Below are 27,761 nucleotides of genomic sequence, written 5' to 3'. Positions count from 1 at the left end.
TTTCCAGATACATAAGGACTCAGAAAGTTTATCTCCTTTAAAATGAGTCCCAAAAACAGAAGTAGAAGACAAGATGTAAAGGTAAGTCCCCCCGCCAAAAAAAATTATACATCACCTGAGTGCTGACTATATAAAATATTAATAATTCAATTTAACATGTTTGATAAGTTGGGAATAAAATTTCCAGTCAGTAATAGTATTGGATATGTGGGGAGGAAGACCGTGGAGAGTAAGTAAAAGTGTGGGACAAAGAAAACCTCGTCAGTTGAAATGTTCAAGAGTTCTGGCTCTTCTCTGAAACTCATTAAAGAGGACCCAAATAAACAGAGATACCATGTGAATATGTCACTTTTTAATCAAATCAGTACATGGAGAGTATTGTCTGTATGTTCCAGTTTTCCCAGAACAGTTCCAGCTTATTCCATATCTGGAATTCCATTTAGTTTAGTGTTGGAATACACAGACACACACACACACACACACATATATGTGTATATATATATATATATATATATATATATATATAAAACATTATATATACAATGTTATATATATAATGTATATTATTATTTTTAGTAGTAGTAGTATGCATTGTTATTATTGTATTGAAAATCCAGAATGGACATGGTGACTTCCATATTGTAATTCCAGACTTAACCATCATCTCATCTAGTATAATGTGACACATCTTTGCAGTGAAAAGAGTTGTTATTTTAATTTGTGATTAAATTTGAAAGACAGAGATAAGCTATCTTTCTTTCCCTCTTCTTTCCTGACACAAAGACACCTCCCTTTGAACAGCGTGCATGGTACCTGCTGAGTAAAATAAAAGTGTGCTTAAAAATATCAGACACTGCAGAGAAACTCAATTAATTTTAATAATGGTTTGATTTTTTTATTGAATTCATGTAATCAATGTAAAACTTTTAGAGTTTTATTCTATAAAATATTAAACATCTGACATTATAGTGAATATTATAGTAAATTTGGTTTAAAAGTTCATCTTTGAAATGAAATAGTTTTTGTGATGATAATATGAACATAAATATCAGTGCAGAATAATGATCTGGAGAGGTTGCTCAGAGTTCTTACCCAGGGGGACAGGCAGGCTACAAGAACAGAAAGCTCCATAACTCTTCCTAAGGGAAATGATTTTATTTGGAGAGAGTATAGGGAAGTTCGAGCCTAAAGGCACTGTCAAATACAATGAAGATTTTGGTGGCAGACAATTAAGAAGAGGCTGGTAGTCTGTGAAAGCTACAAGCTAAATCAAAGATCAGCTATATGTTTAACAGAGAGAAACAAGGAAAGATAAAGCTAGGAAAACACCTCGTGTGGTTGGAACAAAAGACTGGCCTCGAAAACTACCCCTGTAAAGAAGCTTGACTCTAACTGAATCAGACTGTAGAACAGTCTATTCCCCAAGGTATTGTTGAAATAATAGAGCAATCAATAGACAATTAGTGGAGTCTAAAAGCTGGGTGTGATACCAATAGAGGAAGACTAGCTAAAAGAGAGAGACTAGGTTACCAGAGGGATCAGAGAAAGATATAGTTAAAGTGAACTTTGTTAAAACCACTGTCATCCCATGGTGACTGTGTTTATGCCCAAGGCTGTGCTCTCTGAGGAGTGATATCAAAGGATGCACACTACAGGTAAAATAGATTTCACTGAAGTAGTATAGCCAAGTCACTAAACAACTAAAGAATAAAAACAACAAAAGAAATTCAAGTAGGGTAGATCAATATCCAGATTTGCTATAATATGTTATTTAAATGTTTCATTTTCAACAAAATATTGAGACATGCAAAGAAACAGTAAAGTGTGAGAGCAATATATATAGAGGGAGAAAAAAAGGCAAAAGAAAATGCCTTTGAGAGGGCCCAGTTGTCAAATTTAGCAGACAAAGACTTGAAAGCAGCGATTGTAAGTATATTCAAAGAAGTAAAGGAAACCATGCTTAGAGAAGTAATGGAAACTATGATGACAATGTCTTAGTAAAAAAGAATATCAGTAAAGAGATATAAATTATTTAGAAGAACCAAATGAAAATTCTGAAGTTGAAAAGTGAAATAACTAAATGAAAAAATTTTCTAGAGAGGTTCAATAGTAGATTTGAGCTGTTAGAAGAAACAATGAGGGAACTTGAAAACAGATCAATAAAGTTGTGCCATCTGAAGAACAGATAATGAAAAGAATAAAGAAAAATGAATGGGCCTCAGAGAAATGTGGAAAACTATTAAGCACACCAACATATGTGCGATGGAGTTACCAGAATGTGAGGAGAGAAAGAAATGAGCAGAAAAAAATGTTTGAAGAAATAATGGCTGAAAACTCCTCAAATTTGATGAAAAACATTGATGTACAAATGCAAGGAGTTCACCAAGCTCCAACTAGGATAAACCCAAATAGATACACCCTCAAACATATCATACTTAAAATGTTGAAAAGCAAAGAGAAAACCTTACAGCAAGAGAAAAATGGCTCACTACATATAAGGGAACCTCAATAAAATTAACAGTTCATTTATCATCAGAAACAATGGATGCCAGATGACAGTGAGATAACATATTTACAGTGCTGAAAAAAAGAACTGTCAAACAAGGATCTTACATTTAGTAAAACTATCTCTCAAAAATGAAGGCAAAAAACATTTCTAGATAAATAAAAACTAAGAGAATTGCCAGCTGACCTGCCTTACAGGAAATACTAAAGAAGCCTCTTTAGGTTGAAAGCAAATGACCCCAGACAATAATTCAAATGCAAACATGGCAAAAAAACCAAAGAGCTCCAATAAGGTAATTACATAGGTAATTATAAAAGACTTATAACTGTATATTTCCTTTTTCTTCTCTTATTTAAATAGTAAATACATACAAAATATGTATGTAATTGTATTGATGGGCTTATAACATATACAAATGTAATATATTTGATAATAGCATACAAAGGAGGCAGATGAGAACAAAACTGTAATGAAATGACTCCAGGTGGTAAGTTTAATCCACAGGAACAGATGAATAGAAACAGAAGTGACATTTAGTTCTTGCTCGAATATATTCTCTCATATATTCTAAAAGACATAAAGTTATATAAAATAATATTTATGACAATATATTGTTGTGTTTGTAACATATAAAGATGTAATAAGATATATGTATAATAATAATAAACTAAAAAATGGAGGAAGGAATAGAGATACTAGGATTAATATTTCTATATCTCATTGGCACTAAATTAAGATAAATCTAGAGTCAATTCTGATAAGTTAGTATGTAAACTTTAGGGCAACCACTAAGAAAATAAATAAAGAATAAAGTGAAAAAAAATAGAGAAATTAAAATGTTACACTAGAAAATATTCTCTTAATTAAAAAGTAAAGCAGTAAAGGAGAAACAGAGGAAGACAAAGTACATGAAATATATACAAAAAATCATGTAAAATGACAAACATAAATCCAGCCCTACCAATATAACACTACATATGAATTGATTAAGCAATCCAGTCAAAAGGCAGGGATTGTCAGACTGGTATAAAAGCAAGATTTAACTATGTTTTCTATAGGAGACACACTTTAGATTCAAAAATACAAAGAGTTTAAAAAGTAAAAAGGATGCAAAAAGATATATTATGCAAAAAGCAGCCATAAAAAAATGATAGTGGCTATACTAATAGACAAAATAGACTTTAAAACTAAGAAACAAAAAACTTACTAGAGATAAAGAGGGACATTTTATAATGAAAAAACTGTCAACCTATCTAGAAGATACAGCAATTATAAACATTTATGTACCTAAAAACAGAACCCCAAAATCTATAAAGCAAAACCAGATGGAATTGTAATGAGAAATAGACAATTCAACAACAATAGTTGAAGACTTCAATATCCCACTTTCAACAATGGATCGCAGAACTAGTCAGAAGAGCAACGAGAAAATATAAGACTTGAACAACACTACAAACGAATTAGGCTTAACAGACATCTTTAGAACACTCCACTCAACAACAGAATACACATTCTTCTCAAGAACACATGGAAAATTCTCCAGGATAAACTATATGCTAGGATTTAGAGCAAGCCTCAATACATTTTAAAGGATTGAGATTACATAAAGTATGTTCTCCAACCACAATGGAATGAAACTAGAAAGCAAAAATGGAAAGGAATTTGGGAAATTCACATATGTGTGGAAATTAAGCAGCACACTCAATAACTAATGGGTCAAAAAAGAAATCACAAGGAAAATTAGCAATTACTTTAAACTGAATGGAAATGAAAACATAACACAGCAAAACTTACGGAATGCAGTTAAGGCAGTGCTTAGAGAGAAATTTATAGCTGTAAATGTCTGTATTTGAAAAAGAAGAAATGTATCAAATCAATATCTTAGCCTTCCAACTTGGAACACTAGAAACAGAAGAGCTGACTGTACTCAAAGGAAGCAGAAGGAAGGAAATAATAAAGTTCCCAGCATAAATAAAAGTAATAGAGAATACAAAACAATAAAGATTATAAACAACACCAAAATTTGTTTTTTTGAAAAGATCAACTAAATTGATAAAACTTTACCTAAAATGACCAGGAAAAAAAAAGGGGAACATCAAATTACTAAAATCAGGAATGAAAGAGAGGATATGACTACCAAACTTACCAAAATAAAAAGAAATTGTAAGGGAATACTATAAAAACTATAATGGGCAAATTTCTAGAAAGACACAGACTACCACAACTGACACAAGAAGAAATAGAAAATCTGAGTAGACATTTAACAAGTAAGGAGACTGAATCAGTAATTTAAAAGCTGCCTCTCACAAAGAAAAGCCCAAGCCCAAACAACTTCACTAATAAATTCCACCAAATATTTAGAGGCAAATTCATACCACTTCTTCAGAGACTTTTCCAAAAATAGAAGAGATGGGGGCATTTCCCTACTCATTCTACAAGGCCAATATTATTCTGATATTGAAACAGACAAAGAAAAAGTACAGACCAATATTCCTTATAAATATAGATCCAAAAATCCTCAATAAAATCCTAGCAAGCTTAATCCAGCTGTAAGTAAAAAGGATAACATACCAAGACCAAGTGGGATTTATACTAGAAATATATGGTTGCTTTAACATACAAAATCAATTAATGTAATACACACCATCAAGAGAATAAAGGGCAAAAGCTATGTGATCATCTCCTTAGATGTAGAAGAAGCATTCAACAAAATGCAACATTCTTTCAAGATAAAAACACTCAACAAACTAGGAATAGAAGAAACTTTCTCAGCTTGATAATAGGCATTTTTAAAAAGTCCATGGCTAAAATCATACTTATTGGTGAAAGAGTGAATGTTTTTCCCTTAGATGAAGAACAAGACAAAGATGACCATTCTCACCACTTTTATGCAATATTATACTGGAGGTTCTAGCCGGGGCAAGAAGAAATAATAAAAAGCATTCATAATGGAAAGGAAAAAGTAAAATGATCTCTATTTGCAGATGACATTATCTTATATATACAAAATCCTAAAGAATCTAAAAATTATTAGAACTAATAAATGAGTTTAGCAATGTTTCAGGATACAAGATCAGTATATAAAACTCAATTGTATTTCTATACATTAGCAATGAATAATCTGAAAACACAATTAAGAAACAATTCCAAAAATAATAAAATACTCAGGAATAAATTTAACAAAAAGAATAGAAAATATCCTACTCTGAAAAACAAGAAAACATTTTCAAAGAAAATTAAAGACAACATAAATAAAAAGAAAGATGTCCCATATTTATTCATCCCACGTTCATAATTTTCCATATGATTTTTAGGATTAAGTTGTCAATTTCTGAAGAAAGTCTGCTGGGGTTTGACAAGAATTTCACTGAATCTGTAGAACATGTGAGGAGTATTGCCATTTCAATAATATTAAGTCTTTTTAAATCAATAGCTCTGGAACAACTGGATATCCATATATGCAGAAGAATGAAGTTGGACTGCTTCCTCATACCATACACAAAATTTAACTCAAGATGGATCATAGACCAAACATAAGAAGTAAAGTTATAAAACTCTTTGAAGAAAATATAGCAGTAAATCTTCATAACCTTGGGCTAGGCAAAACCTTCTTAACTATGACACCAAAAGCACAATCAACAAAAGAAAAAAACAGATAAATTGAAGGTCATAAAAAAATTTAAAAACGCTGTGCTTCAAAGGACATATCATCAAGATAGTAAAAAGACAACCCAAAGAATGTGAGGAAATATTTGCAAATCAAATATCTGATAAGGGATTTTTATCCAGAATATACAAAAAACTCTTACAGTTCAGCAGTGAAAAAACAAATAACGTAATTAAAACATGGACAAATGATTTGAACAGAGGTTCCTCTAAGAAGTTATGCAAATAGTCAATAAAATCACATGAAAAGATTCTCACCATCATTATTATTAGGGAAGTGCAAACCAAAACCAAATACAATACCACTTCACACCCACTAGGATGGCTGTAATCAAAACTGCAAATAATATCAAGTGTTTGCAAGGAGGTGGAAAAATTGGAATCGTCATACATTTCTGATGGAAGTATAAAATGGTTCAGCTTCTTCAGAAAATTATTTTGCATTTCAGGATGTTAAACGTGGAGTTACCATATGACTCAATAATTCCATTCCTAGGTATATACCCCAAGAAAAAGAACACATAACCCCACACAAAGCTAGTACACAAATATAGCACCATAGTGTGATTCCATTTATATAAAATGACCAGACTTGACAAATCCATAAATATAGAAGTATAGATTAGTGATTTGGACTAGGGGAAGAGAGAAATGGGGAGTGCTAATGGATAAGAGGTTTATTTTGAGGATGATGAAAATAGTAAAAAATTGATTGTGGTGATAAATGCACAACTTTGTGATTGTGGTGATGAATACTGAAAGCCACTGAATTGTAGATTTTAAATGGGTGAATTATATATCAATAAAGCTGCTAAGAAAAAAATGCTATGGACAGAAATGACTTGGGATTAATTGTGGTACACACATAATTCAGACTTTCTTCCAAATGAGATGAGATATTGTATCAATTGAAGCAGAAGCAGTCGCTGTCAAAATTTGCAATTTTTAAAAATATGCATACACATATGCATACATATATGTGTATGTATTTCTTTTCTGCTCATCATTGATATTATAGAATTTTGAACCTTTAAATAATATTTTAGTCAATCAAACTAAGTGTACTAGAGTGGAGTTGAAATTTTATAAATGAATCATCTAAATTTTATTTGCATTTTATTCAAAATCAGTTGGAAATTTCAAATCTAAGTATTCAATGAATGGAATACCAAGACTCTGCAGGGTTTATTGCACTTATTTGCATTTATTATAAGGCTTAATTTATTGAAATATAGCTTTATGACTCAAAGAATAAATAGAAGAAATTAAATGTGAGCTATCAAAAGCTGTATACACATCTAATTTTTAAATTCTATAATTAAAATTTGGAATATCTCAGTTAATGGTATGAATCATTTGATGGAGTTCATATTTTCAATAGGATAAATTCATAATCAGTATTAGAATACACCAAAATTTTCATGGATGTATGTAGTCATTAGGATCAAAATTAGGGGAAAAAAGGAAAAAGAGATGGCACAAAAAGTAAAATCAGAAAATATAACTGAGACAGTGGAACACTTTAAAATTATATAAATAATTTTATGCCGTTAAATTTTAAAACTTAGATTGAAACTTAAAATCTAGATAACATTTTAAAACTCAGGGGGAAAAAATGACCAAAATTGGCCCAAGACGTAGAAAATCTGATTAAGCTACTAAGTATAAAATAATTTGAAATGGTAAACGGAGTTCTTCATATTAAAAAACATAAGTAATAGATGATTTGGAGATAATTTCTATTAATTCTTTAAAAAATAAATAATTATGCTTTATACAAACTTAGTTATGGGATGGCAAGGAGGGGGATAGGTAGGGGAAGGGTGACAGAAAGGGAGAAGAAACATTACCCAATTTAATTTATAAGATTATGATAATGATATCACAACAGGACAAAGGGTGACAGGGGAATAAAAAGCCTTCAGCCTAGTCTTATTTCTGAATATTAGTAAATTAAAAACAACAGTATTAAAAGAAGACAAGAATTCAAAATTTTAAAACTGTATAACTATTACTCTTATAACCTCAATGGATGCAGAGAAAGCAATTTATAGTAGTCAACACCTATTCATGATTTAATAAAACAACAAAGAAACAAATTTCTAAAAAATCAGGAATAATCCTAAAAGCTAGGAATAAAGGAAATTTTCTTAGTCTAATGAAAGTTATCAATTGAAAATAAATAGAAAAAATATAATCAATTTTTAAATACTAGAATTATTCCCTTTAAGGATGAAACATAGAAAACAACTATTTCTTCTATTTTTCTGGCACTTTTTTTTTTTTTTTTTTGTGGTACGCAGGCCTCTCACTGCTGTGGCCTCTCCCGTTGCGGAGCACAGGCTCCAGACGCACAGGCTCAGTGGCCATGGCTCATGGGCCCAGCTGCTCCTCGGCATGTGGGATCTTCCCAGACCGGGGCAAGAACCTGTGTCCCCTGCATCGGCAGGCAGTCTCTCAACCACTGCGCCACCAGGGGAGCCCGCACTCTGTCATTTTTGCCCTATTCTATTGGTTAGATTGATTTCCATGGCCAGGCTCAGATTCAAAGCACTGGAAAAAAGACTCCACCTCTTAAATTAAGGAACTACAAGGTCATGTTGACCTAAAACAAATAGACTGACAGTTATTTCTCCAGCAAAAATGTATTTATTCCAGGTCAGCAAAGAATTGCAATTCAGGGTCTGCAACCATGGTGAGCCATGTGCAAATTCCCAGCAAAAAAAAAGAGAGGAGAACTCTTTTATAGAGGGGAAAAGGAAGTTGGGAAGACTGTAGTAAACAAAGCATCCATGGCTTTATATTGACTGAGTTGTGACAGTCTCTTATTGGCTGAGCTCTTGCCAGGAAAGAAGAGGAGGTCTTTCTTCTTCCTGTTGGGCTCTGCTATCAGCATAGGGCATGGGAACTCCCCTTTCTAGTCTCCTGACTCTATTTATTTAATGTTTCTGTTTATTAATTTTTTATAGTCACATGGTAAGGAGTTTGAATATAGGGGAATGGGGATAAAAATTAGCCTTTAATGCATTATATAACATATTTCATAATGCTATATATACTTATATATATGTTCATAAAATAAGACAAAATTTTAAAAAATTATTTTATATTGGTCTATAGTCGACTTACAGTATTGTGTTTCAGTTGTACTGCAAAGTGATTCAGTTATTCATATACTTATATCTATTCTTCCTCAAGTTCTTTTCCCATGTAGGTTATTACAGAATATTGAGCAGAGTTCCCTGTGCTATACAGTAGGTCCTTGTTAGTTATCTATTTTAAATATAGCAGTGTATATGTCAATACCAAACTCTCAATTTATTCCTTCCCCCCACCTTTCCTCTTTGGTAACCATAAGTTTGTTTTCTAAGTCTGTGAGTCTGTTTCTGTTTTGTAAATAAGTTCATTTTATAATTTTTTTTAGATTCCACATATGAGGATATCATACAATATTTGTCTTTCTCTGTCAGACTTACTTCACTTAGTATGATAATCTCCAGGTCCATCCATGTTGCTGCAAATGGAATTATTTCATTCTTTTTAATGGCTGAGTAATATTCCATTGTATAGATGTACCACATTTTCTTTATCCATTCATCTGTCTTTAGACATTTAGATTGCTTCCATGTCTTGGCTATTGTAAACAGCACTGCAGTGAACATTGGGGTGCATGTATCCTTTTGAACCATGTTTTTCTCCAGATATATGCCCAGGAGTGGGATTGCTAGATCATATAATAGCTCTATTTTTAGTTTTTTAAGGAATCTCCATAGTGGCTGTAACAATTTATATTCCCACCAACACAGTAGGAGGGTGCCCTTTTCTCCACACCCTCTCCAGCATTTATTTTTTGTAGACTTTCTGATTATGGCCATCCTGACTGGTGTGAGGAAATACCTCACTGTAGGTTTGATTTGCATTTCTCTAATAATTAGCGCTGTTGAGCATCTTTTCATGTTTGCCTCTTGGCCACCTCTATGTCTTCTTTGGAGAAATGTCTGTTTAGGTCTTCTGCCCATTTTTTGATTGGGTTGTTTGTTTTTTTGATATTAAGCTGCATGAGCTGTTTGTAAACTTTGGAGATTAGTCCCTTGTCAGTTGCATCATTTGCAAATATTTTCTCCCATTCTGTGGGTTGTCTTTTAGTTTTGTTTGTTTGTTTGTTTTTCATTTTGGCCATGCCATATAGCTTGTGGGATCTCAGTTCTCCAACCAGGGATTGAACGCAGGCCACAGCAGTGGAAGCGCTGAATCCTAACCAGTAGACCACCAGGGAGCTCCATCTTTTCATTTTGTTTATGGTTTGCTGTGCAAAAGCTTTTGAGTTTAATTAGGACAAATTTTTACAGAAGAATACTTACCTTTACCACATGTCTTGCTCTTTGATTTATGCCATGGATGTTATGCTGTGCTATTCCTTTGAAAAAAATGGTGATTGCCACTGCATTGTTTCAAACCCACACAGTTTGAAAAATAGTAGATTATAACATAATATATGCATGTACAGTAACTTTCTCTTTTTCCAAATGTTTTGTCCAGGATAATATATGAATAACTGGTATGTCCTCAGTACAATACGTACTGCATATTTTCTATGCAGCAGGCAATGTGCTAAGCACTTTATATACATTATTTCGTTCACCTCTATAGCCATTCTTATGAAGTAACTATTATAATTATTCTAAATATATAGGTAAGAAAGCTAAGGCTTAGGCAGGTAATTCTTCAAGGTAACCCAGGCACTAAACTATAAAGCCTGAGTCTGGATCCGAGTCTTAGATATTGGCCAGGGAACAGAGGACACTAGACAAGCACTTAAAATTTGCCATGGCTAGCTAGTATTTTTGTTATGGATAATTCTAAATATATGTTAGTAAAATAGTAATTTGGTGTATCATACAATCTGCTAAGTTTAATGTTCTGTATATCCAGATTTGTACAGCAAGATTTCTAGAGCAATACGTTGTGTGGTAGATGAAGAAATACAGTTTGCCTAATTTGCACATATGGAGCCTTCATTATTTGTTTTTCTTTTAGCAAGCAAAGCACTGTTAAATTGTCCTTCCAAAGTACTTAAACATGTTAGATTAAAGTCAGTTATTTATGCTTGAGATTCTGGTATTTGTAGATCTGATTTAATTCTAAAAACATTTCTGTTATTTGGTGGCCAGTTATCCAAACCACTGTATACTTAAGCATCTATTAAACACTTCCCTCTTTCCTGAGGTTGCCATGTAAGTACCAAGGCATGGTGGGGGTATTTAGTTCTCACTATTATGTTTCTAAATTGGTATCCAATAAGATGTCCTTCACCTTATTTGGTCTTTGCCAACTATCTGCACAGACACTGGTCAATTTCTCTCTAGTGGCTTTATCACTCTGCTACAGGAAACTCTAAAAAAGTGTCTAAAGCATCTTCCTAGGCCCTCCTTGCATCCATTTAATTATTTGGGGCCATGACACCTCCTCAGCTTCTACACAGGCTATGAGGAAAATGTCCCTTTGTTTTTGGATATCCCAAACCAATGCTGGATTTTTTGCCAGTTCTCCAAGACACAGCTCTAGGCAATTTGACTAGCAACCTGTCCCTGGGAACCTCTTAAGTCTAAGCTCTCATCACTTCTTCCAAATTTCCTGACTCTTCATATTTAGCACTCCCATTTTCTAGTTTGAGTCTCTCTACTCTTCTGCAGGGGAGCAAAATTTGCCACCCCAAAATGTGTTTCTTTGGCATGAGGATTAATTTAGGTTGATTATTTTTAAGAAACAGAAGATTCAAGAAGTTTTTCTTGTTACCTCCTATTTAACTGCCTAAAAGAATTTAGTTGAAGGGACTGTTCCCAGAATAGAGCTATCATCAGCAAAAAATAATGGGCTAGGTGTGATGGGGGAAACTTGGGAGGGCCTAGAGAGCAGAGTCCACTCTGTCCCGTCATCTGTGCATGGCCCAGCAAACATTTGTTTACCAAACATTTGTTTTTCCATCTCCATGTGAATTGCCTTTCTTTTCTTTGAAGTCCCAAACTCCCAGCATCCACTTTTGTCTTTAGCTGAAGATGGTATTTAAGTGAGGGGTTTTGCCATTTTGGTGAGTTACTCAGTTTTCCTGGGTCTCTCCCATGTATACAAGTTATTAAACTTTTGTGTGATTTACTTCTGCTAATCTGTCTCATGTAAATTTAATTCTTAGACCAGCCAGATGAACTTAGAAGGGTAAAGGAAAATTTCTTCCTCCCCACCACTTCTAAAGTGCTAGTCTTTTGAAATCCAGGACCCAGGGAGCAAATTCTTTCTTCTCAGCTTCTCTTTCTTGTCTGTGTCACTTCTCTGAGTCAATAAACACAGGTTGTCTTAGCTGATGCTTGAATACTTAAAGGAAGTGCGCAGTGCAAGCCCTGACAGTTGGCTTTTCTTTTTATAATGCAAGTGCCTAAATTGTGGAACCATCCACTTCAAAGAGGCATCCACTTCAAAGATGGCTATCTTGAATAAACACATTGTCAGCCAGTAGATAAAGACCCCAGCTACCCATCCCCTCTTTAGACTTTAGAGAAGTCTAAACAGACTTCTCTGTTTTAGAGATCTTGGTTGATTTTGATAACTGATGATTTGGGCTGCTTGTTTTCTCTCTTCCTGTGCTGTTAATTCCCATTCTTATGTTTTAAATTCACCAGTAAGGAGTGAGCCTTTGAAACCCTAGACACCTCTCAACCCCAATAAAAAGCAGAACCCCAGTCCCATGCTCTCTCACTCTCTCTCTACCTGTGACCTTGCTCTGTGGCCCCAGGTGTGCCATGTAATTTCCAGGTCCTGTAATCAATAAGGATTTTTTTTTAAGTTTCTTGATGGTTATAGCTGAGAGCATCTTGCAATCATAATAAGAACCACCAGGGCAGGTCCAGCCACAACATTGGTTATTAATAGGCTGAGACCAGCCGGCAACAAGGTGGAAGAAGAGAAGGTCTAAGAATAAGTACAAAGGAAATAAGAGAATTATGAAAAAATAGTTTGTATTTCCTAAATATCGGCCTTATTTGCATACATTATTTAGACTCTCTGGCCTTCAGGAGCTATATTTTAAGCAAAAGCAATTAGACACACTGGTTTTCAAACTGGACTCTTGGGAACCTAAGGAGCTATTGACTGCCTGCAGAGCTCCCCCAACCCTACCTTCTCTTTTCAACTAGTACATCTGTCCTTGCTTTGATCATTTTACATACTGAGTTGGTAAACGTTTTTCCTTTAAAGAAAGGGTGAAAAAATGTTTGAATCCCATTCCATTTGTATGCTGTATATATATGCTCTGTATATAACATGGTGATTGATAATGTAGACCCTTACCTATTGGCCCCACTGGCCTCCAACCTCCACCAATGCCCCCAATACACCAGTGTCTATTTGAAGGGAACATAGTTTTGTTAATGGGAGGAAGAAAAGAGAAACATGCATCTTGCCCCAAAGGTCCACTGGACTTGGCAGAGAAAATGTTCAAGGCAGAAGCTGAAAGAACTACTCAAGAGTGATCCTATGAATTTTTGAAAACAAAGGATTCCATACCCCTAAATGATCAAGTAGGGCACAGAGCAGGGCCCTGCTGGCCCTCAGCTCTGTAAGGAACTTAGTACTGGTCTGGCACCCCAAGGATTACAAGCTTTGGGAGCAGCTAGAGATTGTCCTACGTATAGACATTACTCTCATGACAGGCATCATAGTCAAACACGTATCAGGTAGGAATCAAGGAAGCCAGAGAAAAAGAGAAAAAAGAGGGTATGTTCTGTGGTCATTGCCACTGACTCACTGGTTTATAAACATTTCTTCAGGATTCCTAGAAGTAACAGGAGGACACTTTGGGGAAGACACTGAAGTACTCTTACTACTAATGTTGGTTCTATTTAGCTAGGATGCATTTAGCCATCATATGACTGTCTCCAAATTAAATACTGTTGAAGAAAGTTTTTCTAATCTAGACAGAAACATATACATTCATACAAATTCCATTGCAATTACTCTTGTTATTTATGTAGTAGGACAACTTCCAGCTGAAGGAGTGATCCACCTGAAAAAGCATTTCCATGGTGTTACTTTTATATCTGAGCAAGAGTTCTGGTTTTGTTCCCAGCCTTTACCTCTGACTCATCATTGTGAAACCAAGAAATCATTTAGCCTCTCAGCACCTCAGAATCTCCCTTCTGTGAATGAGGATAATGGGTAAACCTTCTCTTGCTTCACTGAATTGTTGTGAAGTTTAATTAGATGTTTGCACAGCCCTTTGAACTCTACTAAATTGCTGTGTAAATATGGTGCTTCCTTTTATCAGGATACCTTGACTGAGCCATTTCATAAAGAAAGATGACTATGATAGGAGGATTCATAGGGAAAGGATTACTTAAAAAAAATTCATGTGAACTGAGTTCTGAGATTGTCAAAGAAGCATATGAAAATACCTAGTTGGTGTTCTAATTGATAAGAAAAAGGATATAGCCTCTATGTGCTCAAGGGGTATTGCTTATACCTTCATATAAAAGTAAACTTAGCTCCTAAGGTCTAGAACAATGTCCTGTTTGTACTTTAAGTATTGATATTGTTTTTTAAATATTATGTTTATTCAGTATATTTAGCTAAGACAACATTGGTGATTTATTTCATATTTGTCATGTAAGTAATCACAAAATAACAGATTTGCATCCACTTAATAAGAAAGTCATAACCTTTGAAGTAATGTGACTGATTCTGTGTAGATCATCCATTGGTTAGTTTACTAATCAGTCAAAGAGATTTCACACACAACAGAGAAATCTTAGATGAATCATAAATCTTCTTACTAAATTTTCTGATGACAATATTTCACTCTAAAATAGTTATCCCAATTATTTTTGAAAATCTGCATTAATAAAGACCTTTTACTTCTGCTAGAAATAACTTCATAGATGGATTAATTGGCTTGGGGAAAAAAACCACAAGCTACCTCCGTAAACCTGCCTTGGGCTTTAGTATATAATTTTATTTGTAAGCTAGAAATTTCCTAATTCCTCTGCAAATTTTATCTTTCTAGGCTTTGAAAAAAATCTAACAGCTTTCGGCTCAGTATGAGACTAGATCTTAAAACCAATTCAACTTTCCATGTTTCTGGTGGGGGGGGGCGTCGTTAATTTTATGAAGTAATTGCACTTTGGGGATTTTTCTGGCCAGCCAGGAGGTAAAAGGAACAAGTCAGAGGAAATGGAGAAACATAGGCTGGGGGAAGAGAAATAATAGGATAAAAGCTATTAGATTTGTACTGGGATTTGGAGGAATCTAAAAGAGAGACTATTTTTAGTTTTTCACCTTTTGCTTGCCTTGGCCAAGACATCTTTTAAGGAAGCAATTTTGGAATCTAAACGTCTTTGGATACTTCCTCAAAAATATAAAAAATGCAGACCATTAGATGTTTGGAATAATATTCCATTATGTTCTATGGTACCTCTCAAAAGAACACTTGCTCACATCAGAAGTTCCTCAAAATGTCTATTATAATTCTAAATTATCCTTGGTTAAATGATGCCATTTACAAAGGTAAGTATAAGAATTTGGGATATTGTGCAAATACATGTAAGATGCAGGAGTCTACATCAGAGGTGGAATGCTCTTAGTTTTAGACTGAGGCAGATCTAGGAAAGTCTAGGACTCTTCAGTTGAAAGTGCTGCTTGTTTCCCTGGTCCCTCAGCACCCTGCCCCCACCTTGGCCTAGTGGCTGGCCAGTTTCCAGCTTCAAACTTGACTAATTTACAGTTCCCTGCAGATGGAAAGATTTGGAGAGATTTCACCAACACAACAAGACAAGACTGAGACAAGTTCTCATAAAATGTTGCTAAGTGACCTGAGGCAAAGATTTTCCAAAATTCAAGACACTCTCTGAATTTTTCAGTCCTCAGGGTCATTTTGAGCAATGGATTTATCCAGCTTACCCCCATCCCCTCCCTGTGAACTCTTCCCTTACAGAAAAAGATGACAGCAACAGAGACAAATTGTGCTGTAAGTAATAACACTGATTTCCACCAAGGACAAAAGTTATTTAACTGAACAGATATCAAAGGATTCCTAAAATTAATTTCTTATTTAAAGAAGACAAAATAAACTCAGCATTTGAGGAGCTTTAATGAAAAGAAATCAAAGTTTGGACTCAATGCAAAACTTACCTCATTATCCCAGTCACAGAGGCCAGCAGCTCCCTTTACCAGCAAGAGGCACAAGGGGCCACAGAGGCAACCATGGTTTCCAAGTTGAGGTCCTGGACCATGGCCAAGAGAAGTTCTTGACTAGATTTTCACAGGTCCCCAGTATTGTTGAATACTGACTTCTCCCAAATATCACCCAAACAATCCACTGATAAGACAAATCTGAGTTTAGGTTACAGAAGCATGGGAGAACACTGTCTTGACAGTCGCATAGGAGCAGTGGTGTGCTGGAGCTAGCTTCTATCAGCCTGTGAAGGATCCTGAACATCTCTTCCCAATTCCATGTTCAGTGATGTCACCTCGGCAGCTTGAAGTCAGCCATGGTAGGAGTATATATACCACAGAAATCATCAAATTCCACAAATCAGGGATCCCCCCCCCACGCCGCCCAGGGAGCCACTTTACCTTAGTAACATCTCGGGGTGTGGAAGCAAAGTTGGGATATTTAAGAGATGTTGAAGTTTGTTTTAAGGCAAGTCTCTTAATGTGAAAGTTTGATTAGGATTAGGTAAGGATCATAATATAAAAGTTTAGGATTGGCAGATACAACAAGGAGAGAATTTAATTAAAGCAAGGATTTCCAAGAGTCTTGAAAATTTTGATACTATCTATTGAAAAGTCAAACAGTTTGATGTTAATTAAAATGAGTCTTCAATATGTTCTTGAGACAATAAAATTACTTGAAACTTTTATCTTTCTGAGCAAGAGTTTCCTGGAATCATAAAGTCATGTTGATGAAGACAGTGAAATAGTAAAATCATATTAATGTATACAGTAAGCTATGTGGGTGTGGATGGTTTCAGTTCTCACATATAATGCTTGCGCCTTCAAATTATATAAGAATTAAGGATAGGTTTCTATGGGATTATCACATCAAAAAAAAAAAGCTCATAGGAAATGTTCACTTGAAGGTACTATTCATTTTCAGCTTTAACAAAAAGCAAAAATTTTTTTTTCTGACTTCACATTCTACTGGTATCTAATGTCTTTTCTTTTTCAAATATATAAATAGTTTTTAATGATATTTCACTTTTATCAAATGATAATTTAAATATGTTGCATTTGTATATTGAGGGAAATAAATACAGCATGTCTAAGAAATTTCTTTTCAGTGTCCTTAAAGACACAATTAATGAGCAACTTTACACATCCAAGCATTTGTCTCTAGAAGACAACAATATAAGTGGACAACTTAGAGTATTTAACATATCTGAAGTAGACATCATACATGCCTATTTGTTATCATTTCAACTAAGTACAATTTGCATTATTTCTTTCTTTTCTTTAGTAGAATAAAAGGTCAGAAGTCTACAAGGGTTCAGAAATGAATGTTAAAGAAGAAAGAAAAAATTTTTTTAATTTTTCTAGACAAAAGAGAATGTTTAAATCATAGAACTGGAAAGCCTCATTAACCTTACCAATTCAATCTCTTCCTTACCCTATTGTGAATATTTCTAATGAGGAATAAGGACAGTATTTCTCTTTGTGGCTTATTTTATTACTCTTAAAATTCTCTATATTGAGCTAATATCTATTCCCTTCCTTTGTCCCTTCATTCTTCCTTCTGAAAATATATAAAGTAAATCTACTCCCTATTCAGTTTAACATATTGGAGACACTGCCACAATTATTGGGTTTTGATTGTTTTTAGTTTCTTTGGGTTTTTTCCCCTTAGATAGGCAGCCTGAGTTTATTCAACCATTCCTCTATTTCAGAGATATTCGGCGTGTGGACCAGTACTGACCCATGACTGTTTCTTACCCTCTGGGAACTATAATTATAGGTCCACAACAAGATAAGGAGCTGTGGAAGAATACAAGTCAACATACTGCTTTCTTCATTGAAAAAGTCTTGCTATGAAAAAATAAAGCTAGCTGAATTCAACAGCTTGTTTAGTGATACAGTTGCTTTACATTGTGGCACAAGCTTTTTCATCTTATCAAAGACTGACGGTAAACAGTTGAACCAGTTAATTTGATAGCACTGGCTCCATATGGCATGATTTCTAGATCCATTCTAATCGTTCTTCTCTAGATCAGCCTCTAGAATACAACCAACATTTCCAGAGAGAATCTGCTGAAAATATTGTGGAAAACATTATATCTCTTTATCTGGACACTATTTGTCTTAGCATAGCCTAATAGTTTTTAATGAGTTTTTAATCAAGTAAAGCAACTGATCAGAATTATACATGTAACCCCTTTCTAATTCTTATTGCTGTTTATCATCCATTATTCCAAAGTGGCTACCTACTAGCTATTCTATCCAATTTTGTGTCATTTGCTAATATGGGCTATGCAGCTTTAGCTGTGTAAAAAACAAAAACAAAAAACAAAAAACAAAAACAAACTCAGTTACCTTTTAAAAAAGCGACTACCGGGCTTCCCTGGTGGCGCAGTGGTTGAGAATCCGCCTGCCGATGCAGGGGACATGGGTTCGTGCCCCGGTCTGGGAAGATCCCACATGCCGCGGAGCGGCTAGGCCCGTGAGCCATGGCCGCTGAGCCTGCGCGTCCAGAGCCTGTGCTCCGCAGCGGGAGAGGCCACAACAGTGAGAGACCCGCGTACCACAAAAAATAAATAAATAAATAAAAAATAAAAAATAAATAAAATAAAATAAAAAAGCGACTACCTTTTAAAAAAAATTTCTCGTGAGTCTGGCTCAGCTGGTCAGTTATGGTGACCTTGGCTCATTTCTTCTGACCTTGACTTGGCTTGTTCAAGCATCTGCTTCAGCTGGTGCTTGGCTAGTTGACTGGTCGAAAATGGCCTCCACTGAAACAACTCAGCTCTCTTCACAGGATTTGAATCTGCCAGTTGGCTAGCTTGTACTTGTTCTCAAGGCTGTGACAGGGTTCCAAATAAGACAGGAAGCACACAAGACCTCTGTAAGGATCAGTCCCATCTCTGCCATAAAGTAGAGCAGGGAAAGGTGGAAAATTGACCTGGAGGAAGACAAAGATAAAGCAAACATTATAATGCCAGTGCGTTCTTCGAAGTTCTTCATACAAAATTTGAAAATGGCACTGAAAAATAGTTTTCATGGAAGACCTCAATAGACCTTTTTAACAGATGCATTGATAAACCATTTCAGAATATGTTATTTAAACTGTCATGACTGTACCAATGAGAGCTTTTATACAGCCCACATTTTTCCGTCATGTTAATAAGGGTTCAGTGAAAAATTCTGTCAAATGTGATGCTGCAATTCAGAAATCATCATAGTTTTCTGAACATAAATGATCATCACTGCATTATTTATAACAGCAAAATATTGGAAAGAGTGCAGGAATGAATGACTTATGGTAATTCATATAATAAATTATTTCATGTAGTTTTTAAATTTCAAATAATTGATAAAATAGGAGAAAGCTCACAATTTAATTTTAATGCAAAGTGGTAAGATATACAATGAAGCATGGTGCAAACAAAATTACAGGCTTTTATATATAATGTAGAAATATTTTGAAATCCTAGAAAGAAATACAATAAAAATATACTTCTTATCTTTGGATGGCAAGATTATAGTGATTTTTGTTTTACTCTTAAACTTTTAAATATTTTTCAGATTTTCTGCAATGGACATATGTAACATCATCATCAGAAAAAAATGCATTCAAGTTTTTTTCCATTTTGTAATTTTCCTGGGAATTAAAATCAAGCCCACATTTCCCTCTTTTCTGAAAATTGTGCATTTGACCATTCCCAGTTGATATTTTCTGAGATGTTGTATTGAACAATTCTAATTAGGAGGGAGATTTGGATCTTTCTCAAAAGCATAGTAGCTGGATTTTAATAACTATTTCATCAACATTTTGATCTTAAAAATATTTCCTGCAGTCATAATCAATTATGGTTTCTTTTTCTATTGAATGCCAAGGAGAAACAGGATTTTATGAGTATCTTTAGAGCAATACTCAATATCAATGCTAGAACTGGTAAAAAGGAAGAAGTTCTATGGGATAGGATAGGAAAGCAAGAGAAAATATATATCTCAAACACTGATGCCTTCTTGGTTGTATCATTATGTGGCTGAGGAACCTATCAGTTAGCTACATCTATTCTGGCACTGTTTCCTTATAGCCTTTCAATTCTTACTAGCAGTAAAAATCATATGCCACAAGGTGACATTTAAACCATCTGGAATACTTAAATGAATATTCAGATGCTAGAAGAAAGCGTCTGCCGACACAACAACAGGTAACCCTTTTCCAGCAAGGGATGTAGCAAGTGAAAGTGAGTAAATCACCCACCAGACACAATGTCCACCAGAGGCATTCTGGTGGAGTAAAGATGGACACTCAAATTCTTTGATTCTCCTCCCACTGAGAAATGGCATCTCCATCCCTCCTTTTAAATCTAAGTGGATTCTGTCACTGCCTGCCCAATAGAATATGACAGAAGTGACATTGTGCCAGTTTCCAGGTTCCAGTCTTAAGTGACTTCTATTTCCTATCATTTGGAACACTTACTCTTGGAAGCCAGCTGCCAGGTTGTGAGAAGCCCAAGCTGCATGGAGAGGCCACACCCATGTGCTCCATTTGACAGCCCCAGCTGAGCTCAGCCACCATGAGCATCAGCTGTAGCCCTGTGAGTGCGCCACCTCGGACAACCAGCTGCATCACAGCTTTAGATGACTTCAGCCACAGCCACTATCTGACTCCATTTATATGAAAGATCCCCAAGAAGATCCATCCAGCTGAGCTCAGTCAACTCACACAACTGTGGAACATAATAATTAGTTGTTGTTTTAAGACACTAAGTTTGGGAATGGTTTGTTAATTTATAACAAAAAATTGGAACACTAGCCATTGTTAGCTGGTACTGTTGTGCCTGAAATAAAATTTGAAAAGAGTTATAAAATATAGATAGTGACATAACATCTCTGTAGAGCTATCTTTCAAACTTGAATGGAGAAATAGTGAGTAGAACTAACTGTTTCTTACACCATTCCAAGTCATATACAGATATAATGAATCAAAGAAACCAAGAAAAAAATAAATATAAAGCTCAAGATAGCCTTTCATGCTTGGAGTGGATGAGATAATACTTTGTATTCAGCACTTTACAGTTTACCACAACCCTGAGGAATATGAATTATTACCATTTTCACTTTTTTTCTTTTTATCCTTCCTCCCTCCCTCTCTTCCTTCTCTCCACCTCCATCTTCCAAGTTGTTTTCACTCCACTCACCCTCAGCAGGAGCCTGTTTTATCTCCATAATCTTCCCATGCTATTTATAGTACATGAAATACAAAAGGATGCTGCTCAAGTGGGTGTCCATTTGGAGAAATGCTTTGGTAAGAAATTGCTTTGGTAAGCAGTCTCTAAGGTGAAAGGGTAAATCCTGGCAGGATTTCACCCAGAGATGCCCCCATGTGCTACCTTTCCATGACAATAAAAACATTAGATGTATAAACTAATGTATAAACTTTGTTATACTCCAGGACAAAGCTTAAGTATTTTCCAGTGTTTTACAACTCTGTTTTGCTTTCAGGTATTCCAAAGTTGATTACATCTGATATGGTTAAAGAAGGTGCTGCTGTAATTGATGTGGGTATCAACTATGTCCATGACCCAATGACAGGAAAGACAAAATTAGTTGGAGACGTGGACTTTGAAGGTAGTAAACTATATCTCTTTTGATAAGTGACGAAAAACAAAGATTCTATGTTGCATGTTTTGATAATAGAAAGAGAAACTTTCCATTCGATTGGGGCATTATTATCAACCATTACATTAATCTTTCCTCTGAGGGAAAAGAGTTTAATGACAATTACATATTTCCTTCCTTCCTTCTGCCTGACTTCCTTCCTTCACTCCTTTCTTCCTATCTTCCTTCCCCCTTTCTTTCAGCCCTTCCTTCTATCCTTCCTTTCCTCCTTCTTTCCCTCCTTGGGAGAAAAATATAATTGTACCATTATTATTTAGTTTTAAGATGAAATTTCTTATAGTGCATTTTTTAATGAAAGAATTCAGCCGGCCTTTTATAGGGAGCATTATTTTGACTTTTGGGAGTGTGTCTCTGTACTTCATCATCCATGCTCTATACTCAGCCATTCACTCTCGGAGCAAGAAGACATCTTAGGGTGTGTTTGCTAACTCTATATTTCAGATCTAGACAGTTACCTGGATAATTCAAGTCAACATTCTTCACTTGTGTTTTAAAGAGGATGACAAAAAGGAGTTAGGCTAACATTTCCATGGCCAATGAAGGAGATAAAGCACCCATTGTGTAGTAATAAAAAAATTTCCAGCCCAATGCTGTATCTCTACAGATGAGGAAACCAACCGCAATATAGATATATTTTTAGATGCCTCACCCCCCCAATCCAATTTTACTTCCAATACCCTTGTTAGATACTTACCTGCGTTCAGGTTTTCAGTATAGTCTAGGAATCTTAGATGTCTAATACTACAGGAATATAATAAAGTGGAGATATTTTCACATTAGAAATATTTTATATATTCGATTGATCATTCTGACCAAAAAATTTAGGGCCATGCGAGAACTTCCTTAAGTTATAAGTGTGTCTTTATAGACAAATTGAAAGGAAAAAATGGTGCTCTTTCTAAAATAATTCAAATTTTACATTTTCTCTTGGAATCTAGTCATCAGCTGATGGTTTGCCCGAGTCCTAGCATGGTGTGGAATACAAATGAATATGCAGGGACTCAGAAGTGTCCTTCTGAGTAAGGTATTGGCCCCATGTATGTGAGATTCCAGGTGCATTAGGGACCAGGTCCAGGTAGGCAAGGTGAGCTTGGTGCTAAAAAGAAAAGAAAAAAAAAAAAACCTGAGAACAAAATACTCTGGGGACAGAATGGTGAAGAGAGCAAAGTACAGATGGACCTTATCATCTACTGCCCTCATAGGCTGTCATTCACAGGGCCCTGCCAGCCTAGCAGGGTGGCTCTCCAAGTGAACATGTGTGTCTGTATGTATGTGTGTATGTTATGTGTACATGTTGACCTCTTCATGAAATGACCTTTTTTCTTTATTTCATTTTTCATGTTCAATCACTAATGTCAGATATCAATAATATATTTGAATTTCTCAACTTGAAAGAGTAAGGGTACATTTCATTTTAAAATGTATTTTATTTCTGACCTTATTTCTTACACTGTCATTCTGCTTCATGATTACATTTTAGTTACCAGGTTTATTGCAAAATCGCCACACACTTATGATGCACCCAGATGGCACAGACAGCACATAATAACCGCTCGAGGCAAGAAAAGCAGGGATGTTAACAGCTCACAACCTTGACTGTGCTTGTGGGGCACGCTCACTCAGCAGTTGGCAATGTTTTATAAGACCCTTCTCTTATATGATGTTTCATTGGTCTCAGATCATTTCCATGCATTCTTATGTTTAGCTAAGAATTTTTTTTTGCTTGTAAGGGTATTATGAAAACATTAAAAAATGAGCATTTTGGGGTGGGTGCACATGCTAAGTCACACATGGATATGCAATCTCTTGATAGTATCTATTCAATTAAATTGCAGTTATGTGTATCTAAGTATATAATGAAACGAAAAAGGAAATGACCATGAGAGACAAAGATATAAGATAAGCAGGAAAGAGCATTGGGCTGGGAGACTGAAGAGATGCTCTTAGACCTAGTATGGCAACCTGATAACTTTGCAACCTTTCTGGCCATCAGTGTTGTTATCAGTTAAATGATAACAATGTTGGCAACGGCTCCTTCCAGCTCTAACACTTGGTGCATCTTGGACATTCAGCTGAGTGCTACCACATGATTGTGTAAAAACACAGAAACTTTCGGAAAGTCAGGTTTTTCTGACCCTATCATAAATTACGCCCATGTGACTGATAATATTACTCTTGTTGCCCTGCTGGTTTATGGAACCAGAGCCCTAAGGAAGACCTGGACTTGGTAAAGAAAGCCTTGTCGGTGAGGCCATGACTCAGCCACCCAGAGGAGCACGCAAGTGATAGGTTTTGACATGCTGCTCTTCAGGTTGTTGATCAGGACTTAACTTGAGGTGTGGGATGATCCTGCAGCTGAGAGGGAGGAGCTTTCACGTGGGTTCTGATGCAAAACTTACAGGGAGTGTTTGGCTGTAAATTGCCACAGGGAGTGTGGCTGCTTTGTGAGTATCAGTGAAAGTTTCACTATAACCATAGCCAAGATAGATAAAACAGATACAGGTAAAATCCAGTGCTGAAGTAAATTGTCCTTGCAGAAATCTTTAGCTCACTAATAAAGGAAACAACATGGCCTATTTCAAGTAGATTACTTTGATGGGAATGATTTTTAAAGAAAAATTTCATCCATGACCTCATTTGGACACTGTTGGAAATATGTAAATAACTGCACATTATTTTACAAATTCAATGATTAATAAAACCAGGAGTCATTTAATCTATTTTATTTCTAAGAAAATATAAATGCCTATTTGTATTCTTCTTCATTATTAGATATTTTAGCTTCAATTTTAAATCAGTCTTCTAAGAAGAGTGATATTTTATATCAAATACAACATGAAGATTGCATCACCCTTACTATAGTTCTTGAAAAAAGGAAATAAAAAAAGCACCCTAAATATTTCCTTTTGACTTTAAGGACAGGTTTTTTGTTTTGGTTTAGATATAATTTCCTCTAGACCACATCTTCCTTCATCTGCTAGGGTTTCCTGGCTCTTATTTCCTGCTCTCATAGCTAGTGTTTGTGTAGTGCTTACAGTGTGCTAGGTATTGTTCTCAGGCTTTTACGTATGGTAACCCTATAACCCTATGATAACCCTATCATTTTACATATGATAACCCTATAATTGTTTAATTTTGATTCAGTTATTATGATAACCCTATAAGATAGGTATTGTTATGCCAACTACAAATTGGCACTTGCCATCTGCCTCTACAAGGATTAAATCAAGAGCTGCTGCAGTTGCTGACCTTCAACACCCCCTGAGAGGAGTTCAGGGTGGAGGTCAGGAAAGAGGCCCTCTGTACTCTGGGAAAAACTGGCAGGACAGGTCTTCAGATGGAGATTTGCAGGAGATTTTATGAGCCCAATTCTTGCATCTCCTCGTATCTAGAGAAGCACTAAAATCCTTCATGGTGATGCCTGCTCACGACTAGCAGTAACCTTCACGAGACTAGCAGCAACCTTCTGCAAAAAATATGTACTTGATTGCATGTACTCCCCCTTCACCAGAATCACGGACCTTCGCCCCCTACCTCTTTAGATCAGTTTCTCAGAACTTTCCAAAATTCTGTCTCCTGGGCTATAGTCCTCATTTTGCTCCAAATAAAACTTAACTGGCAACTCTCACGTTATTTATTTATTTTTTCAGTTGACAGTTATTATGCTGCATTTTGCGGAGGCACACAAAGCCTGGGCATCTTGCCTGAGAGGACATAGCACGGGGGGCACCGTGGGTTTGTAGGCACTCATCATTTTTACCCTCTATTATTTCGACTGTCCTATACTTCACTTGGTTAATACTTTCCTTTCAGGACGTTGAATTATTTCTTTTATCCCCCACCCACCTTATGTATAATAGCAGGTTTTAAAGTGCCTAAACAACAGTATTGGTGTACAACAGTCCTCACTTTGCATGGTTCTGATATACACAAATTTCAATTACCACGGATTAGCTAAATAACACCAGTCCCCCAATAGACTGATTTGAATTTTAGTTAGTAATTGCATCAAGTGCAAACTTCTCTGCTAGCTCTTCGGGGCACAAATCATTATGTCAGTAACAAATGTGCATCATGATCTGTGACCAATTATACCAATTCTTTCAAAGTCTGTGGGCGATTGGTCATGGCACATCTGTTATTCAGTTCAGACAGCAAAGTGTGTAGTTCTGTTGACTCTTTGTTTCTCAGTGATAAACCACATAACATTTTGCAAAAATAGATCACGCAAAGAGAGAATTGCCAGCAAAGAAATGAAAAGTGATAATTCTGAAAGTGAAATTTGAAATAGCTGACCATGGGATGTTGACAGTGCCACTGTTTGCCATTTGAGACTCCAGATATACAGCCAGACGAACTTATCGACATAAATGAGGAAAGTGGTTGTTACTGAAAGGATGACAGTGTCCCAGAGGAAGTGACACTGGCATAAAACTCTACATTAAAGGAACTCTCAGAGATATTTCATGACATAAGAAAGGGCAAAGACAAAATGTTGGAAGTGAATCCAAACTTAGAAAGGAATCTGACAATTCATCAAGTCATAAAAGAGATACTACCTCTGTGTTATAAGGTATACGACCAGGGGAAGAAAAGCAGTATTCAAACTACTCTTCATACGATTTTTACAAATAAAGAAAACACTTTGATTCTCAATGTTTCTAATGTTTAAATTATGGTATAATAAATACTGGTTTTACTATTATTTTCAATTCTCTACACATTTGTAAACCACAGTAAAAGAGTTTTTAGTGTTTTGACAAAAAATTTTAAAGGTCGTTGAGCAAATGTAATATCCTCCCATTGATTATTAAGATTACTTTGCACTGTTTCAGCTTGCACAGTCATTTTTATGCTCTTACATTACTGTAAAAAGTGAGCCCTCCCTGCATTTATCTCTATGTTCAATAAAATTCATGAAATTAGTGGTCATATAGTTCAAATTCATATCCACTGTCATAATCACCTCTACTACACGATTATTCAACTGTGTTTGATTACAGTTTCTCAGTATTACTACCCATGGAGGTTATGCAGTGTTGGAGGCATTGTTTGCTTAGCACCTTTTCTAGGAAATCCACACTAGTGCTTTTTCTCAAAATAGATCCAAGTTAGGCCTCTGTGCAACACCATTCCTCTCTGGGTGCTTTGAGGAATTAATAAAGCCTTAAAGTTATTACTAAAGTGCTATTTTGTTTTGTATTGATCCTCAGTTATAGAACTCAAGATAGCTCATCATTGCTTCCAGCATCTGACAGGTGCTTACTGCTACCTTTCAATTACTTGAACATGCCTCCCCCCTTCAATTTAAGACATTACAAGAAGAAACGGTATTTTAAAACATCAGTGATAAAATTACTGTGTATGTCGAAAAATTGTTTTTCATTACAAGCAATCATAAAATAAATAACCTTCTGAAAACCTTACATTTGCTAATATAGATTTAAAACAAAACAATGTGGCATACCCACTTTCACTTGGAATTTCTTTTAATCATTTTCTATTGGTAGCTTTGAAAGGAAATTCATACATTCCTAACAAAGAAGGCTGTATTCTCATGAAACAGAAATAAGAGATGATGTGGTATGAGGTGTAAACTGCTTCTTCTGAATAATGAGCTGGAAAACAGTCTATGGGCCAGGACTTAGAAGCACATAATTACGATGCTTTTATAACAGCCATTCACTGAATGGATTTGGTC

General features: G+C 35.4%; 1 protein-coding gene across 2 annotated transcripts in view; it reads left to right on the top strand.

Annotated features, from left to right (window-relative positions):
* MTHFD2L (methylenetetrahydrofolate dehydrogenase (NADP+ dependent) 2 like) overlaps window positions 1-27,761 on the top strand; it is a 137,184-nt gene that overhangs the window by 89,126 nt on the left and 20,297 nt on the right. Inside the window, exon 7 of one of the 2 annotated variants that reach the window (XM_082602905.1) lies at window positions 21,884-22,009. In XM_082602905.1, coding sequence (XP_082459031.1) covers window positions 21,884-22,009 — 126 coding nt within the window. Of the gene's footprint in view, window positions 1-18,102; window positions 18,183-21,883; window positions 22,010-27,761 lie in introns of those variants that run through there. The other variant, XM_082602906.1, reaches the window with a different exon arrangement.

The sequence above is a fragment of the Mesoplodon mirus genome (assembly GCF_964341445.2).
Source record: "Mesoplodon mirus genome assembly, chromosome: 2".
Classification (NCBI taxonomy): Eukaryota; Metazoa; Chordata; class Mammalia; order Artiodactyla; family Ziphiidae; genus Mesoplodon; species Mesoplodon mirus.
This window is presented reverse-complemented; position numbering and strand designations above follow the sequence as displayed.